General features: G+C 34.0%; 1 protein-coding gene across 1 annotated transcript in view; it reads left to right on the top strand.

Annotated features, from left to right (window-relative positions):
* The first annotated feature begins 4,241 nt into the window (after positions 1-4,241).
* Positions 4,242-19,896, top strand: part of LOC108319046 (uncharacterized) — a 37,021-nt gene continuing 21,366 nt past the window's right edge. Inside the window, exons 1-13 of the mRNA XM_017550059.2 lie at positions 4,242-4,394; positions 5,152-5,275; positions 5,372-5,434; positions 6,322-6,423; positions 6,506-6,671; positions 7,794-7,892; positions 10,159-10,308; positions 14,867-14,906; positions 15,112-15,169; positions 15,604-15,686; positions 17,024-17,122; positions 17,239-17,354; positions 17,443-17,561. Coding sequence (XP_017405548.1) covers positions 4,359-4,394; positions 5,152-5,275; positions 5,372-5,434; positions 6,322-6,423; positions 6,506-6,671; positions 7,794-7,892; positions 10,159-10,308; positions 14,867-14,906; positions 15,112-15,169; positions 15,604-15,686; positions 17,024-17,122; positions 17,239-17,354; positions 17,443-17,561 — 1,255 coding nt within the window. The 5' untranslated portion in view covers positions 4,242-4,358. The remainder of the gene's footprint in view (positions 4,395-5,151; positions 5,276-5,371; positions 5,435-6,321; positions 6,424-6,505; positions 6,672-7,793; positions 7,893-10,158; positions 10,309-14,866; positions 14,907-15,111; positions 15,170-15,603; positions 15,687-17,023; positions 17,123-17,238; positions 17,355-17,442; positions 17,562-19,896) is intronic.

Raw genomic sequence — 19,896 nt, forward strand, 5'->3', positions numbered from 1 at the left:
TATGCCTGTATGGTTCTGGCTTGTGCCTGTATCTGCTCCTGCATCTGCGCTATCAAATCTCTGGTGTGTTGTTCTTCCTCCATGCTCCTCGTGGTCACCATTGGGCTTGCCGCTCGGCCCCACGGTGGGCGCCAAAATGTTTCGGTTGATATTTTGCGGGACCGAGAGACTAACCTGCTGATGTGTCTGAACCGCTCGCTCGCTTCCAAACTCCTGTTATTGGCCGATCGGTGTTGGCACAAACCGATCGGTCTCCTTCTTGACGAGGGAGGATGTACCTGCAAAAGATACTCCGACGCTCAAGTTAGGCGTGTGATTTGAAGAGCCTCGGCTCTTAGTTGAATATTTAGTGAATGAATATCACTATTGAGTATTTGAGAGTAGCCTAGAGTGAATAATGCGTAAGTGGAATGTACCTGGCTTTCGGCCGTGGCTTTGTATTTATAATTTACCTCGTGGATCCTGAGCTGATGTAAGCCCAATTGAATATAAACAGAATAAGATATAAACAGATTATATGAAAATCTGGTTGGTTGTTTATAACCACTCCTGAAAATCCTATTGGTTGTTTATAACCACTCGGTCAATATTTTATAATATATATATATATATATATATATATATATATATATATATAACATTGAGGGTTCTTTTTGTGTGGATGAAAGGAAACAATTTAGTTAGGGCATGCGTGTATATATACTTTTATTAATTAATTATTAGATTAAACATATTTTTAATTCATGAATTTTTACGCAAAATTAAAATTTATTTTTTTTAAATTTTGATATATTTTTATTTCTAAATTTTAAAATAAATAAATAAATATAATTATTTTAAATCAAAAATGAAATATGTCTGAAATGTGAAAAAGATATTTAATTCTTAATTATATTGTCTTTATTGTCATGAATTATATTAGCATTAATACCAAATTTATGTGAATTTAGAAAATCAAATATTGGATTAATAAAAATGATAGATTTTAATTACAAATTTAGTTATTTGGATGTTTTAAGCTTTAGCATTTATGACTACATAGTAGTTAAATTTTGAACAAACAGGAAGAACTTAAAAAATATATAAAAATAATTCATTTATAATTACTTTTGTGTATATATTTTTATAAATTTAATAATAAGTTTTATATTATCATAAAATAAAAGTAAATACATATGGATGTAAGCATATGTGTACATGTATTTTCATTAATTAGTTATATTATCTTTATTGTTGTCAGACTTCGAAAATGACGTGCGTTGGTGGAGTTCACGTGTCAATCGGAGAGCGCGACACTTCAACAACGGACGCCAGGTGTCACGCCGTGGAGGAGTCAGAAATCAGTAGTGGGAAGCAGGTGTCGACCAGAGAGAGGACGTTCGTTCGGCGCTGGAAGCGAAACTGAGCTTCTTAAAAAAATGCTCCACTCTCTCTGCGCGCGCCCTCCTTTCAGACTTCCAAAGAATCCTTTCTCTCCTCCTTCTCTCTACGTCTTCTTCACCTTCTCTCTAAGAAAACAACCATTTCCTCTCCTCCGATCACGATTCCGGTACCATAGAAGAACTCACGGCGTCAAGGGCTTCCAGATAAACCGTTCGGTTTGTGAAGCTGGGCTGGTAAGTCTTTCCCTTCTTTCTGTCGTTCGTTTCCAACCATGCAAACCCAGTTTTGAGTTCGTGCGTTGATCACCATTCTTAAAATGAGGGGATCTGATAGTGTCGGGTGTCACTTGTTGTAGTTGGTTTAACGAGCGTTGACGGTAGGAGAACCTGTAGTGGAGAAGTGTATTTCTGCGTCAGGGAACGTTCGGTCACTTTTAAAGGTAAGGGAAACTTATCTAATTTAATTTGTATGTTGTTGTTTTGTATGAACGTTCGTTATTTGCCTGCATGATTTTGATGCGTGATGGTTGATGTGATTGAATTGCATGAACGTTCGTTGATTTGATGAAATGAAATAGACGAACTTACATGATATGGATTGTATGAAATGTGAAAGTTGATATAAACGGATGAAATTATGAAACTATATGATGAGAAATGAATTGGAATGTAAATGGATTTGAATATGAACCTTCCCAATGATAATGTACGTTCGTTGCTGAACGGTCCTTGACCGTTCGGTTTTCCTGGTGAACATAGTTAAAATGGGATTCTTTCATTTGGGTAGAACCCTAGTTGAGGACGAGCATCCTCGTGTTAAAATACTATGCTTGAGCGTTCGGCCAAGCACAGTCGTATCTGGGTATCCCTTGATAAACTCCATTCTTATATATATGTGAAATGGTAAATTTCGTCGTTCATAAAGTTACTTCGACAATCTTTTATTATATTTATCAAAGTCTGTTATTTTAAGGTTATTGGTGCTCGGTCTTATACCAAGCGCTCGTACTGAGTAGTGCTCGATCTTACATCTAGCGCTCGTACTGAGTAGTGCTCGGTCTTACACCTAGCGCTCGTACGGATAAGTGCTCGGTCTCACACCTAGCGCTCGCACTAAGTGGTGTTCGGTCTTATACCAAGCGCTCGTACTCATTCCTTGTAAAATTAGTCTTAATGAAATAACATACGTCCAACTTCAGTAGAATTTTCCTTTACCATGTTCGGTCATTGACCGTCAGTGGATTTCGGTATGAGAACTATTCTAAATATGGTTCGTTAACGTCTTGAGGTGTCTACATTCAATGTATTTGGCCTAGAGCCTCCACACTTAAATTATTCTCTGAGTATTGGTTTGAATTCATGAGAGTCAGTTCATTCAACTGATTTACATAGTAAATAACGTTCGTCCAATGAAAAATGATATTACTCGGTTATTTCCAAACGTAATCGTAACTCTATCAGTCGTATTCTGATCTGGAATGGGCGTCTTCTTGGTCCTGTCCACAGTGTTCGTCCTCGTTCTTAGTGAGGACAGAACGTTCGGTATTTGATGGTCTTCATATTGATGATAAAAATGAATGTGGAATAGTGAATAATAAATGACGAAGAGTATAAGTGATGAAGGAAATGTTGTGACTTTTGAACGAGTGTTCCGGGGAGGAACGACTCTTGGATGACTATTGAAATTGTAAAGTATGAACGTGGTCATGCTTGGCTGGCGGTTCGATCCTGATGTTCCGTGAGTACTCGTCCTCATGTAAAGGGGTACGTCATGTGTAGGAACGACATGAGGTCCTCGTCCTTAGGGGTACTTTGGACGGAACAGACTAACCTCGGGTGGCAACTGATGAGAGCATTCTAGTTACTACATCACCCGGGTGCACGAACGTCGTAGCTACACGAAATTCATACAGTCCGGACGGTCGGTCTAGTGATAGGCTTGGTGTAATGCGTACGTTGAAATGTTCTTGTGTGTTGAATTGGTTAACTTGTATGTTGATGCATGAATTAAATTACATAAGCTTACCTTGCGTTTTCCTTGTGTTGTCTCGTTTTGTACGTTCGTCCTGTCGTTGCAATGATCATCCGTGTGGATGTGAGCAGAGGGAGACGAGTGGCTGGAAGAAGAAAATTTGGTAGAAGTTGAGGTGAAGACCGAACAGTAGGACGTTCGGCTAGTAGTATGGGTGTTTGATAGAGTGGTCGTTCGATCACCTTAACCTTTTATTTTGTTATGTACGACCGTTCGGTAGTTTTCTCTTGTAAACCATTCGGTCAGGTATTACCTATGTTGTTCGGCTTTAATTTTGTAACTTTTCTATAAGGACGTTCGGCTTTGCGCGTTCGTTTTTTTTAAAACTGTACTGAATTATTATTAGATGTGATTATTCTATTATATAGTTTATGACTGTATATTTGGGATGACACAATTGTCATGAATTATATTAGCCAAACATGATTAATACCACATTTATGTGAATTTAGAAAATCAAATAGGATTAATAAAAAATGATTTTAATTGAAAATTTAGTTATTTGGATGTATTAAACTTTAATAATCATGACTAACAAATGTTTGGTGACGTTTACTATTAGTTAAATTTTTGACAAAGAGGAAGAGCTTTAAAAAAATACATGTTCATGAAAGCAAAATCTTAAGTTGTCTTGTACACTAATTATTTATTTCTAACATTATTTAACATTATCTTTTAAGTCTTATTCTTAAAAATCATGTATTTTAATCCTTTATTATCTTTATACAAACTAATTTTAATCTTTCTAGATTTACATTTAAATAAAAACTATTAATAAAATACAAAAACCTTAAAAGGGGATGATTTTGAAATATTAAAATGTAAATTTTGACCCCCAAAACTCAACCCTACACACTGTGCGTACCTCCCTCTGTGGTTGCCCTGGCCTGGTTTGTCCCCAACTACAAAGCTTGGTTCTTCCTTTCGCAGTGGCACCACGTACCATGATTCGTTCTTCTGCAGTGGCCTTACCCATCTTGGTTAGTCCTTTCGTCCACTATCCACTGTGTTTTATTCTTTTTTTCTTCTTTTGCTGTTTGGTCTTTGATTCCTGGGTAACAACTTCACCCACCCTCCCCATTTTTTTTTTCTTTTTTGTACTCAGTATCTATTTCAAATGTATGAATCTGAAACAAAATTGTAGATTAATAATCCAGGATTGATAGCCATGATGCTTGATTTTCGTTGCGCAAAGAAGTTTACCTTCTCCTTCAGGACAGCTTATGAAAGTTGTATATTAATAACCCATACCAATGATTTCTGCGTTCTTCTTTGTTTAGTATCCTTTTTGTTCTCTATTCCAATGAACATTTCCCGTGTGGCACATGTTTCTGGCCAACCCTGTGACAGTGCTCTGTTTCTGAGACTTCTACATTCTTTAGTTCTCTGACCTTGGGTATATTATGAACAAGTCATCAATCCTGTCCACTATCCCAGGGACAGATCGCAATAGTATAACACGAATCAGGGTGGGAGATGAATCCGTGATTCATCTTAGGTTCAACCTAGATTTTGATCCATGATAGAATTAATCTAGAGATATGATATAAAGCATAGCTGTTCTGTTTTCTATACTAGATATATTTTGACTTTTTAGGCCCTTCTGTTGTTGATTTTTTTGTTTTATTTTATTTTTAATAGCTAGTGCTTGTTGCCTCTTCACATCCCTATGATAAGTTTGTTATTTCTGTAAATAAAGACATTCATAATGTAAACCCTTATTGTGATTTTTATCAGTTCTTAATAGTCAGTTCACTTGGATCTCCTATTGAAACTCGCAAAAGTGGCAGATCATCTGTATTCTCACTGTTTAACCTCAAAGAAAGGAGTCGCTTTTGGAGCGAGGATGTTATACACAATGGTATGGTGACACCTTGTTCATTGAGTATAAACTTCTTTTTTCATTATCCTGGCAGAGATTTTCTTAATCTCATTAGTTAGTTTGTTGGCTTTTCAGATTTTGATGATTTGAAGTTTTCAAGCCATGGAAAGTCAAGCTCATTTAATTATACCAATGCAGGTATTCATGCATTTTTTAAAGGTCTTCGTTAATTACTTTTGTTTCTTTGAACTACTGTTGTTTGATAATGTAAATCATATATTCTTCTATTTAATGAATATTTATCCAATATAAGTTTATGCTATTTTTGCTATAAAAGTTAACTTGGTTGTCAAATTTTTAGCTTCTGGGCTCTAGTTGTCTTATTTGCCTCTTGTGTAGAAACTCATTTCAAAGATTAAATAGGTGGAGTTTTCCTTCTCCATTGGAGGCTATATTATACTTGTGAAAAAATATTTGTGGTATACTTCCTTATTCATCTGTATGGAATTTAATATGTCCAATAGCGTAGTAGATCATGATCATTTAGTCCAAAAACAAAAGCGTAGTTTATGACCTATTACTCATTTTGTGACACTAAAATACCCAGGTTTTTTAATTCTAAACCTTTGACCATTTTCACCTCTATTCTTGGTTAGTCTAAAGCTGAAAAAACAACCATCACTGCTGCATATTTTCTTCTTCTCCAGTATTCCTTATATCTCTTGTTTGCTGTTTTCTTTTTGTTAGGTTGATGAGGTGGTTTTCCTCTCATTTATGTCAGTATTTTAGTGGGTTATGAGTTCTTTGTTCTCCCTTTCTCTCGTGTCTGATTGACTAATTCCTATCCTATTATTATTTGTCCCATGTCCAATATATAGGACTATTGTTATCTCGTTAGCACCAAACCTTTTATATGGTTCTAGCTTATCTTGCTTTAATTACATTTTTATCTTGTTTTCATATATTATTATATCTTGATGACCACAGTGGTAGTAGTTGTACTTTAAGCAAGGATTGGCTAAACCTTCTGCAATTTACTTTGAAAATTGAGCACCTAGTCTTAAAATAATTTTACTGTATTTCAGGTAACATTGCTAATTATCTAAAGCTTCAGGAAGTTGATTCCATCCACCTCCCAGTTCCTGTGAATTTTATATTTATAGGATTTGAAGGGAAGGGCAGCCATGGTACATACTTGAAAACTAACTTTTTTTGGTTGTCTTATATTATTGGATTGTGGATTCTATAGTGTTTTTTTTTGTCTTTCAGAATTCAAGCTTCTCCCAGAAGAAATTGAGCGTTGGTTTACCAAAATTGATCATATCTTTGAACACACTCGGATTCGACATGAAGAAGTTCTTACTCCATTTTACAAAAGCAACATCGATAAAATGCGATGGCACCACCTTCCTGTTGTCAGTCACATAAATTACAAGTAACTTGTTTTTTTTCTCTTTTCACCCGGCCTTGACTGTACTGGCTATTGCTTGACATCATCTTGCTTTTATGATTAATTATGCACTCAACTTTTCTGAAATGGATACCAGTTTTAAGTTTCAATACAGTAGGGATTTTGACTGATAATTCTAATATATATATATATATATATATATATATATATATATATATATATATATATTTATATAAATGACCTTTGATGTTTCAAAAAAATCAATCCATTTTATTCTTCTTTTATATTTGTTTTCTACATATTATATAGCATTAACGACTATCTTGAAGAAAGATTCTAAGTTGGAAAAAACAGAAACCAAGATATAGAATTTTTCAGAAAGGGATTAAAATAAAACAATTATTTTATTGATATTCTACGAACATTCCTATTTCAACACAAACAAGGAGGAATAAGAATTGGATTCTAGCAAAAGACCAAGAATCCACCTTAGAGTAACTTTTCCATATTTTAATTTATTTGTTTAGTTTATTATACAGAATTTAATTACAATAACTATTAGAAAAATGTAGTTATTTTGTGGAGAAACACACATGCAGACTGCGTTGGCATCACATTTAGAGGATTTACGTCATAAAACCGTTGAGGTTAACATAGGGATGGAGTGGAAAATTTGCTAGACCAAATTTGAAAGCCAAAGCTGATGTTAGTTTCTTTCTTAGAAGAGAACTACCAAGGCTTACAATGGCTGCAGTCATTGTCTTTTTGACATGATACATTTAAAGCTAAACCTTTTGATCTGATAAATTTGATTGTTCTTTTATCCTTCACTTAATTTAGCAATTTATTTTTATTTATTTACTTTTAAATAAAAGGATATACTTCTTAGAATGAAGATAAGTGCATGATAAAAGGATGAAAAATTTGTTTGAATCAACTTATTCAAACAAAATTTGAGTATTGGTTCTTGAGTATTTTCTAATCCCGGATAATAATACTTGTATATCTTTTTCTTTGAGCCCTCTTGATTGGAATGGCCACTCCAAAGTGAATCTGATAATGCTTTTCCTTATTTATTCTTGGAAGTTCCTTTCGGTGAGAAAATTTTTTACTATCTTGTGTCTGACAGTCGACATTATGGTGCAGCTTTTCTGTTCATGCTATTGAAATGGGAGAGAAGGTTACTTCCATAATTGAGCATGCCATAAATGTGTTTGGCCGCAAGGAGGATCCAGTTGGCAGCAGGTCAATTTAATTTAATTTTTCCTAATGTTCCTATTAATACATGTTCCTATTAATTTAATTTTTTCTATTGTTCCTATTAATTTATAAAATGTGTTTGCCTATTATTTAATTTCTACAAGCTTTCTATCCTCAACTATAGCATATACTTGCAAAGCAAACATTTAACACACGCTCATCATTAGACGCGACCTTTCTTAAGAGCTACTTCTCCTAGACGTTTCAAAAGAATAGCTAAACAATCAAGCTATAAATCCTTCTGTCAAGATAGCATCTTACAAGTCAAGGGATTAGCAACTCACGAGGATTACCCAATCTCTATCAAAGGTTGTCAAATATAAGTGCCGAAAAAGATTTCTAGAAACACTATTCAACCCTCGCTTCTAGTGTTTCTCACTACTTCAATTTGGTGGTGAAGGATCTGAGTCATGAGGATCTTCAGGCAAGGTGAAGGAGTTATTTGTGTGTGATGCTGGTATGTGAGAAGAGGTTGTGAAAGAATGTTATTTGCTCTTTGAGTTGGATTTTGAGAGGAAGTAGGAATAATCAATGGATATCACAAGATGGTATAGGAAGGACTTGTTGAACAAATGAAGAATGTTCCATCGAGGACAAGGTGTGTCCTCAAAGAAGGCGATATCAATCAACATAATACCTTTTTGTTGACGGAAAATAACTTTATACCCTTTTTAAAGTGATAATAGCCCAAAAACACACACTTAATAGCCTTTTCAAAAGCTTCTCAAGATCCGGAGAGACATTGTGAACAAAACAAGTATACCCAATCACACATGGAGAAACATGACGCAGCGGGTCATTTGGAAATTTATAGAGTGAGAAACTTTATTTTCAAGAGAAGAAGATGCCTTATTGATGAGGAAACATGTAGTGGGAATTGCATATCTCTAATGATGAACATAAACATAAGTATTCAACATTAGAAGACAGACAATTTCAATAAGATGTATACTCTTCCTCTTTACTATACCATTTTTTTGTAGAGTGTGAGGACATGTTGATTGATGTTAAATGTCCTGGGAAGATAATAACGAAGAAAATGTAGCAAAAAAATAGTTCTCAACATTATCACTTTTAAGAATTTTGAGTGTCTTCCCAAGTTGGTTCTTAATTTCATTGAAGAAAGACATAAATATGGATAAAAGTTCAAATATGTCTTTCTTTAGATAAACCCAACTGCATCAAGAGAATTCATCAATGAAGATTACAAAATAACTGAAATTAAAATACTTGGGTTAGAAATTTACAAAAGAAATCCTCTAAAGACCTTGGGTTTACTAGGCCAACACAAATTTAGAAAGGCTCTAGATTCCATGTTAAGCTAGAGGAAGATAGAGACATCGAGTTGATATTTATATTGAGAACACATGCTTTATTTATATTGAGATAAAGGAATCATCTAATAAATAGTGGTGATTTGATATCCTCTAATAGCAAAGATGTGATAAGTGAAAAAATAAAAATGTTTCTACTAATTCATATATAATTTAGATATTCCTGATTAGATAGGATTTGCTCCTTATTTTTATAATTATGACAATTATGTTTCTCCCCTCTCCATACATAGGTAGGGATGGAGCCAATTAATTTGAGTTTCTTTTCTCTTGAAAAGTAAATCTAAGTGGTTTAAGAAAAACAACTTTTAAAAGTTCAGCCTTTCTTAAATGGAAACTTTGAAAAATAACTTTTACAAAGCTAGTTTTAAGGGCAAAAGGCATCTAATCCATTTTTTTTCTTTATTTCAAATGTCAAGATCCAAGAATACTCTACCTAAGAAGATTTAACTTGAAAGTAAGTTTCAAACTTAATGATCTATAGAATTATTGAATGGTAAATGAACAACTTGATCCTTGGATATATAAACCAGTGGCTATTTAGTGTTTAAAAGATAAAAAAAATTTATTTGGCCCCTAAATCTGTAAAATACAAATTGATCCCTAGTGTCAAATTTGTCCTTAAATGTTACAAGTTAATGAAAATAGTCTCTCAAAATTTAACCAGACATGATTGTCATACTTGATACACATTCAAAGACTCAATAAGTTTTTTTGTACTTTTAGGGACTAAATTAATACTACACTTTAGTGGACCAAAATGACTTTAAATATACTCTTTTAGTTTTAACATCAAAGTAGCTATGATGCACTAAAGAAGTGACGATAAATATTACTTTTGGAACATAATGTGGCTTCATTTTGTTTGTCTTTTGAATTTCTTGCTTTCTCTTATACTTCCAATTTCTTTATTGCAGGGACAACAATGGTGGTAGTTGGCAAGTAGATGTGGACATGTTGGATGGCCTTTTATCTAGCCTAGTTGAATACCTTCAGCTTGATAATGCATACAATATTTTTATTTTAAATCCCAAGCGTGATGAGAGGAAATCTAAATATGGGTATCGGTGCGTATTTGTAGAATGTTATCATTTATTATTTATTATATATCAAATCAAACAATGTTACCTCTTTTGTAGAGAATCTTGTAATTATACACAGTCTAAACTAATGAGTTTGTAGGCACAAATTCAAAGACCAAAGTAGTTTTTATTTACTGTGTGAAGGAGGGAAATCATTTTGGAGAGACAAAATGAATTCGATCTGTTTAAAGGGAATGCTCTCAAATGGGAATTCCTAGAATTTAAAATTAGAGTTTGTTAATGCTCTATTTTAGACATATCTCTAGTTCACGTAGGATTAAGACTACTTTCCAACACTTCCCTTAATGTCCAAGGCAATTCCAGGTATCTTAAATATGGATTTAAGGTAGACTATGTATCTTGGGTAAGATTAAAAGCCTAACTCATATCAAAAGACCGACTTGTAAAGTGAGCTTTATGATATCTGTTTTGATCATATTTCTACTTGATGTGAGAATACTATTGGCATTGAGACTGCAATTAAGGTAGCCTCAAAGAAACCACAATTAAGGTACGCTAAGGGTGACCATTGTCAAAGCAACTTTTAGACAAAACATCTATTTTTTTTTTGGGTAGTTTACAGTAATAGTTGAGGGTATAGGATACCATTGATTTGCTAGGGAGCCTTTACTCAGGTCACAATTCTGTGTAGAAGGAGCACATTGGCTCAATTCATTGATCATTAAGCTAGGTTGAGTTGCTTGATAACTGACAAATTGGGTCTTCTCCAGGTCCATTGTGGCAATGTACATTGAGATGATATAAAAATGCGATGCCAACAATGGTCACTGAAATCATCAGTCACTAGGTCAAGAAGTAGGGAAACACTATTCTAGTGATCTATTAGAAAGTGAGTTTATGCCTAACTCATCCCCACAAAACCGGCTTATAGGGTGAGATTTGCACCTCACTTATATATTATAATTTGGCCTTATCTCTAGTCGATGTGGGACTTCCAACACACCCCCTTCACGCCGAGGTATAGACATCTCGTGCGTGATAGTAGAAATTGGGTGGTCCGATAGCGGCCCGATTGCGGGTGGAAGAGAAGAATATAATGCCCACTTAGAACTCGCTAGGATAGGCTCTAACCTGGCTCTGATACCATATTAGAAAGTGAGTTTATGCCTAACTCATCCCCACAAAACCGGCTTATAGGGTGAGGTTTGCACCTCACTTATATATTATAATTTGGCCTTATCTCTAGTCGATGTGGGACTTCCAACATGATCAATGATTTAGTAGAATCTATTAACATCTCAATGTGAATCATGCGGCGTTGCAATCTTCTACAACGATGTTGCCAGTATGCACATTACTACCAAAGAGCATTGCTATCTCGTAGTGCAGTTACTGATATTATGGTAGCAACTTGTCCAGTTAATGATATTTATATTAAATTAGATTCTGTAAAAATATTTGGGATATCATTGGAGTGAATATGAATATTTTAAAATTTTAATTTTTCCACAATATAGTTATTTTTTTTCCCTCTTTATCTAAGACAATATTAGATGTATTTTTTGAGTCCGATTTCGTTATATATTGTAAATTCTAATCAAAGTATAAACATGGTAGAAACATGATCTCTTTTTAGAGAGAATAAGTGATTTGTCCCTTGATACAAAGCCGAACTTACTGTGTTTAGAAGATGCAATCAATACACTACACTTAAGCCTCGTATAATCGTGGTGGTAGGAATCATGGATGCTCTTGTATTGGAGTTTCTTCTCGTGGTGGAAGTTATGGTAGAAGTCGTGGTGGCAAATTTGCCAATTTTCAATATTAAATGTCTCAAGTTTGGACACACATCCAATGTTTGTCATTTCATATCTGCCATTTCTTATCAGCCTCATGAATCACTGTAGTTCATTGATCTGGCTACATAACATTACCTTCCTTATTCGGCTTGTTCATATTAAACATCAAATACTTGGGTAAATCCTATAACAAGCCGAAAAACAATGTTCGACCTTGTGTGATGCTGATAAAGTCTAATTCTCAAGGAAATGCCAATACCTCTTGGATATCAGACTCTGGTGCAAGCTTTCATGTTATTGGTGAACCACAAAATATTAAACAACTTGAACATTTTGATGGTCCAGATGAAATTTTCATTCGAAATGGTGCAAGTTTAAGTATTTATGGTGCTGGTTTCTCTTCTTTTGTGTCACCTTATGATGTTATATGTCCCTTCTATTACTAAAACTATTAAGTGTTAGTCAATTTGCCAAAGATAATTCGATTTTCTTTAATTTTCATTTTGACAAAAGTCTTGTCAAATCTCAGGGGAGAAATAAGGTTCTTCTTCAAGGAATTGTTGGTGTTGATGGACTTTATTCATTCAGTAATCTTTAGCTTGATAGTCATTTCTTTCAGCTGTTGTCATCCTCTAAGTCTCTTGACTATTCTTGGACACCTTGCTCTATGTTAAGCTGTTAGGAACCTAACATAAGCACTATTACAAATAATGTCAATAAAACAAATCCACCTCTGACTGGGCCTACGATATTGATGACTGCAAATCCACCTTTGGTGCTGCAATTTCTTTTTCGTGCCAACCTGATCTCCTGGTGGTCTCAAAAAAAAACATGTCATTGCTTGTTCCAATATTGAAGCTGAATACCGCAGCTTAGCCCAGGCATCTCCTGAGCTCTCATGGATCCAAGCGCAGCTAACAGAATTACACATTCCCTTTTGCACTCCTGTTATTCTGTGACAACCACAGTGTTGTTGCTATTGCCCACAACCTTGTTTTTCACTCCAAGTCCAAGCATATGGAGATTGATGTCTTTTCTATTCATAAACAAGTGCTGTCCCATCAACTCGTGGTGTCTCACATTCCAGTCTTGATCAGTGGGCCAATGTTCTCAACAAACCACTATTCTGCATTTTTTCTGTTGCTCCGAAGCAAACTCAATGTGATAGATTTCATTAATCTCAATCACTCACCTTGAGTTTGAGGGGGGCTGTGGATGTTATATGTTTATTGTTTGTGTTATATGTTTGTTGTTTGTTTTAATTGTTTTGTCATAAAGCTTTGTCTGTTTGCTTTATTTTATTTTGTAATTCTCGGAGGTTACGCTGGTTTGTAACCATTTGTAATTACTCATAATTACCATTTAAGTTCTCTTTGTTTTTCTGTGAGTTTTGACTAGTAGAACTGAATAATGTATGATACTTACAATTAATATACAGTACAAACGTTTACACAGTCACATGACTGATTATGTTGATTATTCAATCTCTATTACTGATAGAGGTAGAACTTACACTACTTTTGGTCTCTGTGGAAGACATGATTATTGTAGGATATGCTGAAAGATACAAATTGACATTAGAGAAAAAATTGGCTGCCCAAGACCTCGGAAAACTAAAGTATTTCCATGGAATAGAGGTTGCTTACTCAAAGGCGATTTATTTTCATCTCCCAAAGAAAATTTGTACTTGATCTCTTTGAAGAAACATGTAAGCTAGGATGTAGATTCTCCTGAGTTCGTATTGAACAAAATCGTAGAATTAGAAGGGAAAGGTGCTCTCCTCCAGAAAAAAAACAATAATCAAAATTAGTGCAAAATCTTATTTATTTAGCACTCAAGACTAGACAGTGCTTACACAATTAGTGTGCTAAGTTAGTTTATGGATTATCTACGAGAAAGACACACCTAAGTAGTTGATACAATTCTTCAGTATTTGAAGTCAATCAAGACTGGGAAAGGGGTTATTCTTCTGGAAATACTTTGATCTTGATATATACTTATGAGACTATGCAAGTTCTGTTACTGGTAGAAAATCTACATGTGGGTATGATATATTTCTTGTAGAAAGTATAGTTACCTAGAGAAGCAAAAAAAAAAAAACAAAAACGGAGAGTATCTTGTTTTAGTGCAAAAGCTTACTTTCGAGTCCTTGCTGAAGGTGTGTGAAATGGATTGTGGATGAAGATTATGCTTGATGACCATAAAATATAGGTTGGCATCCTTATGTAATTGTAGTGTGCTAATAAGTCAACTATGAGCATTGCTCATAATTTAGTCCAACATGATAGAATTAAGCATATTGAAATTGACAAACATTTCATCAAAGATATTCTTGGCAGAGGTCTAGCGGTTATAATTCATATCCCTATAGGATCTTAGATGGCAAACATTTTCACTAAAGCGCTTCCTTTGGATAGATTCTAGAATCTTGTAGGTCAGTCGAGAATGATCGATATTCATCTAACAACTTGAGAGGGAGCATTGTAAATAACAAGTTATTAAGAAAAAGAATATTCTTAATATCTCCATAGTAATTAAGAAAAAACACTTTGATAATCTTTCTCTGTATTTCAACATATTTTTATTTCTTTTCTTAAAAGTTTTGGTTATTATAAATAGAGAAGATGAGAATGTAATTAGTGTGATTGTTATCAGTAAAATAATTCTATATTTTCTTACATAGTTCAAGTCTAGCTTATGGGTATCTATCAAAATTATATGTTATGGCCATGCTTTTGTACCTGCATGTTTTTTTATATTGTGTCTCTTGCAAAATATTTCAGGAGAGGTTTATCCGAGCCCGAAATAAACTTGCTAAAGGAGGTATATGAAATATTCTGTCTTTTCTCCTTAGAATGTGCCCTGCTATTGTGATTTGGTTGTTTCATTTGTAAATTGTATCGAAATATGTTTGGCATTATTTTGCAGAGTTTATGAACTAGTTATTTGCAAAAAGTAATTGTTAAATATTTTTCTATACTAAATCAAGGCCTTCAATGCCAACCCTAACAACCACCACATTGTGCAGAATAAGAGTTTGCAAATGAAGCTTCTTCAGGCAGAAAACATTCCTGAAAATCTTCTTGGTATGCCATCGATTGTCATTTTGTCTAAGGAACTTGGTACAGGATTCATCAAAGCTGATGACTTGCTTACAAACGTTCTATGTTCCAAGCTTGGTGCATACAAATTTATATGCTTCAATTTGAGAGGAGTGTTTAAACAGGTGTTATTATTTCATTGTATAGCTTTTATAACAGCTGTTTTAGGTTGTACTTAGCTTTAGGTTAAGGAACATAGGTTTTACCCTCTTCCACTTTGAGCTGTAGTTGTAGTCATCTTTATACACACACACACAAACATATGTATACACACACATTGACACCGCAAAGTCTTTCCTATGCTTATTCAAATTTTTATTATTTGTGATATACTTCTGCAGTTGATGTGTGCAGTCCCTCTTCATTTCTTCTTGCTTTTACTTAGAATCCCTCATTAGCTACTTGATATTGCTCTACAGCTCTTACTAAGATTCAGCGACCATTGTATGTAAAGCATCCAATGATGAAATTTTCTTGGACAAGAACCGAGGATGCTGATGTTGTAAGTATTTCATTTCCTTGCATGGTGAAAGCATATATGCTCGTTAGTTTTTATTTTGCATGATATGTGATATTCAAATCTTATACATGATTGAATGATCTTATGTTAGGTTCCTAGGTATGAAACCTAACTGTCTCACAACCTACACTCACATAATTGCACACAAAAGGGAAATAAACGAAGGAATTGTATGTATTCACACCAACGAATGTCTTATACAATGATGACACGGGAGCCTAACCCCCCTCACAAGGTCCAAGACCTATTGTCTATACAAAAGAATATGACTAACTGCCTTCTAACAATGAATAGAATTCTATTTATACAAGACCTCCCTTCCCTCCTTTCCTAACTACTAAAACAGTTAGGATATTAACTCTGTATTAACTCTTCCTTCTCTCTTAAACCCATTATCTCCTATTACTTATATCCTATCACCTTATGATAGTCTTATACAAAATTCTATTGGTACAAGTTTTAGTTGCTTTTTCTACTTCTTTTGAACTTCATTTACTTACGAAACTAACTACTATTCATCACGCAGTCCTATTTTATTGATCTCCTGTACATATAAAATTGGGTACTAGTCCTCCGAATAACCCCTTCTATTTTATATTCCTTTCCCCTACCTCTTGCACCAGAATTTCCTTCTGCATTATCAATTGAGCTTTCCAAAAGATCATCTGATGTCTCACCTGGCTTCCAAATATTCATTTTCCCATATGTCCAAGACTTTTCTACCCTCTTCCCCTCCATGAATACTATTTATCATGGCCTCTTTATCAGTTACGTCAAAAGTTAACTTATAGGAGCTAACACAGAATGAAAGTGACGGGCAGAGCATTTAGTTATTGGAGATCAATTACATAAGGGTTAATAGTGTTTAAAGCGAACTTAGTCCTTAAAGCTAACTGTTTTTCCCTATATTCTGGGTCCAAATTTTTGTGTATTTCAGAAAATAAAAAATAAAATATAGGGACTAAAACCAAAGTTTTGAAAGTTGGGAACAAAATCTAAATTTGGAATTTTTTGGAGACCTAAAATACCATTGACTCATTAGGTAAAGGGAGAATGGATCATTTCAAAGAGTTAAAAATTGTAATAAAGGAGAAAGAAATCCTCTCAACATGTATATATGTTTTTAAAACGCAAAATCATAATCCCATGTTCTCTCCACGTATATATTTCTTTGCTTCAAGCCAAAGTGTAACTAGGGCATTTCTATGGTAGTTGTGCTGCTCAGTGCTCATTTATTATTCGGGTCTGGTCACTTTTCTGGTGTTCTTGTTGGAAGCATTATTAAATGTTTGCTGTTTTGGTACAACAATAAAATGCAGATGGAATGGCATAATATTTGGCTAAATGCACTGGATAATTTTCGGAGGTTGTATCAAGGGAAAGACATAGTTGAGATCATTGAGGTCAAAGCTTTACAGGTGTATACTCATCAGATATGTCTCCACTCTCGACATAGGAAAGCAGATTTAATTACCAAAATTTTTGTGCTACATCTTTTTCTTAAGTTTTCATTTTTTTTACCCTGCATTTCTAGTTACTAAAAGGGAAGGATCAAGACCTGAAGCTCCAATTAGAAAAAGTATTAAAATCTGCAGACTACAGTGATTTTCAAGCAGAATGTCTCACTGATACATGGATTGGAAAAGACAGGTTCAATTTCTGTTGCTTCACAAAATGCTAATTTTCACTCATACACATCCCTTACATTTTGTTTCCGTTTGTCATTGTTTTGTACCAGATGGGCATTTATTGATTTAAGTGCAGGTCCTTTTTCATGGGGACCTGCTGTTGGGGGAGAAGGTGTGCGTACGGAAGCAAGTTTACCAAGTGTGGAAAAAACAATTGGTTCAGCTTCAGGTAGTAATGATATGTTCGATTGTGTGTAATTTATCCAGCTTTAAATCATACTTTTGTATAAGAATATAGTGTTAATTGTCATAGCTATCAATGACAGCTGTATAGTTAGTTATATAGTTGTAGTCTACTAGTAGTTAGTTCAGCATAACATCAAGAAATAGAGAACTCTCAGTACTAAGTTTAAGTTGAGTATAATAGTTTTCTCAATATCATATTAAGAGCTTGAAAAATCACTAAATCATGGATAATACTTCTTTGATGCAGAAACTGACCAACCACTTCGGTTAGAAGGTCTTTAATTATGTAAGAAAACAAATAATTATTTTATTGGTAACACTTAGGAAATGAATTTATATCTAACTTAACATCACAAAACTGACTTTCATGGTGAAGATTGTACCTCAATTGTATATTATAATATGGCCTTATTCTTAATTGATGTGGGGTCTCAAACACACTTCCCATGCCAACGTATGAACATCTTGGGCATGATGTTGGATATTTATGAGTGGTGTAATAAGAGCTTTATAATGGTGGCATACTTTATTTAACATAACTTTGCTTATTTGCATTCATATAAAAAATGTATTAATTATTTGGAACAGCTGCATATGTCTGTAGTGCATATTCCTGTCGAATAACCTAAACTTTGGAATGGCGAGCTCAATCAGAAAATTGAGTGCATGCTCCTTGACAAGAGGGTTGCTAGTGATGCCAAATGATCAATCGTGTTGATTCTATACTTCAAGTCCTACTCACTCGTAATGATAATCACTCTCATTGTCAAAATTTCTTTGGTGGTGATAACTATAGCTGTCAGGGACACTTAAGTGGTCAGAAAGGTCACGATGGTCAATCTAACATTCATTGTCAAGTTTGTACGATTATAGTCATACTGAAGTATGGTGTTATCATCAAGGCTAAGTATGGTCAATCTGAAAATGCTTAGGACAATCATTCAATAGGGTCCAACTTTGCTTGTCCCAACCTTACTGTACAGTAGTTAGTTCAACTTGTGGTCCCAATCAGTTTGCCACTAGTCCTTGAGCTCTCATTACACTACCTTTTTACTACTTCAATGGTCCCAAAATTGGTATTTTAATTCAAGGGCTACACATATGTTACAACAACTCCTGAATTTCTAAAGCAATAAGCAATGCCACGTCAAGAGGTTGTCCTCTTTGGTATATATAAATATCCTTCTTCTTTGGGCCTTCAATAACCAAAAATCTTGAAGAGTGTAAGCGACTTTGTAAATGATAATGGTGTTTTTCTTTGAATTTCATCGCACAAACTTTTATGTCTTAAGGTTTCCTTGGCTCAAATGTTCTTTGTACTGGTGTTTGATATAGCAAGTTTACTATTCATGAAGAAATATCTAAGTGTATTTATGAGGATTTTGGGTATTTGGTATAGGAGATTTGAGTGGACCCGAGGAGAAAATTTGGAGTGAGTGTAAATGACTGTGTTGCCCCTATTTGTTTATTTATTCTTTGGTTTTTAAATTATTTATTGTCAATTAATAAATTATATTTTTATTTTAATTATTTTTTATAATATAATTCTTTTTCATTTTCTCAAATATTTTTTCTGAAAAAAATATTTATATTTTGAAAAGATACACTAAGGGTAATTTTTACTTTACACAAAAACTAACCCACCAACCTTAATTAATTCCATCAAATCAATCAAACATAGCAATAAACTTTCTACTCAAATCCATTATCTTTCCATTAAACCTATTGGAGATCTCATATCAATTAGAGATAAGGTGAACTTATAGTATACAAGTCAGTGCAAACTTTATCTTATAACTTGGTTTTGTAAGATTGAGTTCAACTTAAAGTTCACCTTTTAAAATGGTATCAAAACCATGCAAAGCATATCCTAGCAAAATTTGTTGTTTGTTGGGTCTATTGTGCCACCCGTTATATGATTGCTATTGAATCACTCATTAATGTCTAATTTTATGCTTGAGATATATATAGTTCTGTGTGAGGAGGGTGTGGAGATCCCACATCGGCCGGTGATAACGTGAAATTATAGTATATAAGTGTCATTATACTATAGTTGGCTTGTATGAGTTACCTTTGTATTGTACAGTTCTAGGTTTCCTATTATTGTATCTTTTTCATTTCATGTATAAATCTCAGTATCTGTTATTCTTAACAGATAACTGACTTGTATAAATAGCCTATATACATATGATTTATTGTGTGATGTTAATAAAATAAGTTCGATTCATTATTCATTTTCTCTCTCTCTCCCTCTCCTCTGTTCACTTTATCTATTGAGTGTATTTTTTTTTTCACTGATCCAGATTCTTCTAGTTTCT

The sequence above is a fragment of the Vigna angularis genome, chromosome 8 (genome assembly GCF_016808095.1).
Source record: "Vigna angularis cultivar LongXiaoDou No.4 chromosome 8, ASM1680809v1, whole genome shotgun sequence".
Taxonomy (NCBI): Eukaryota; Viridiplantae; Streptophyta; class Magnoliopsida; order Fabales; family Fabaceae; genus Vigna; species Vigna angularis.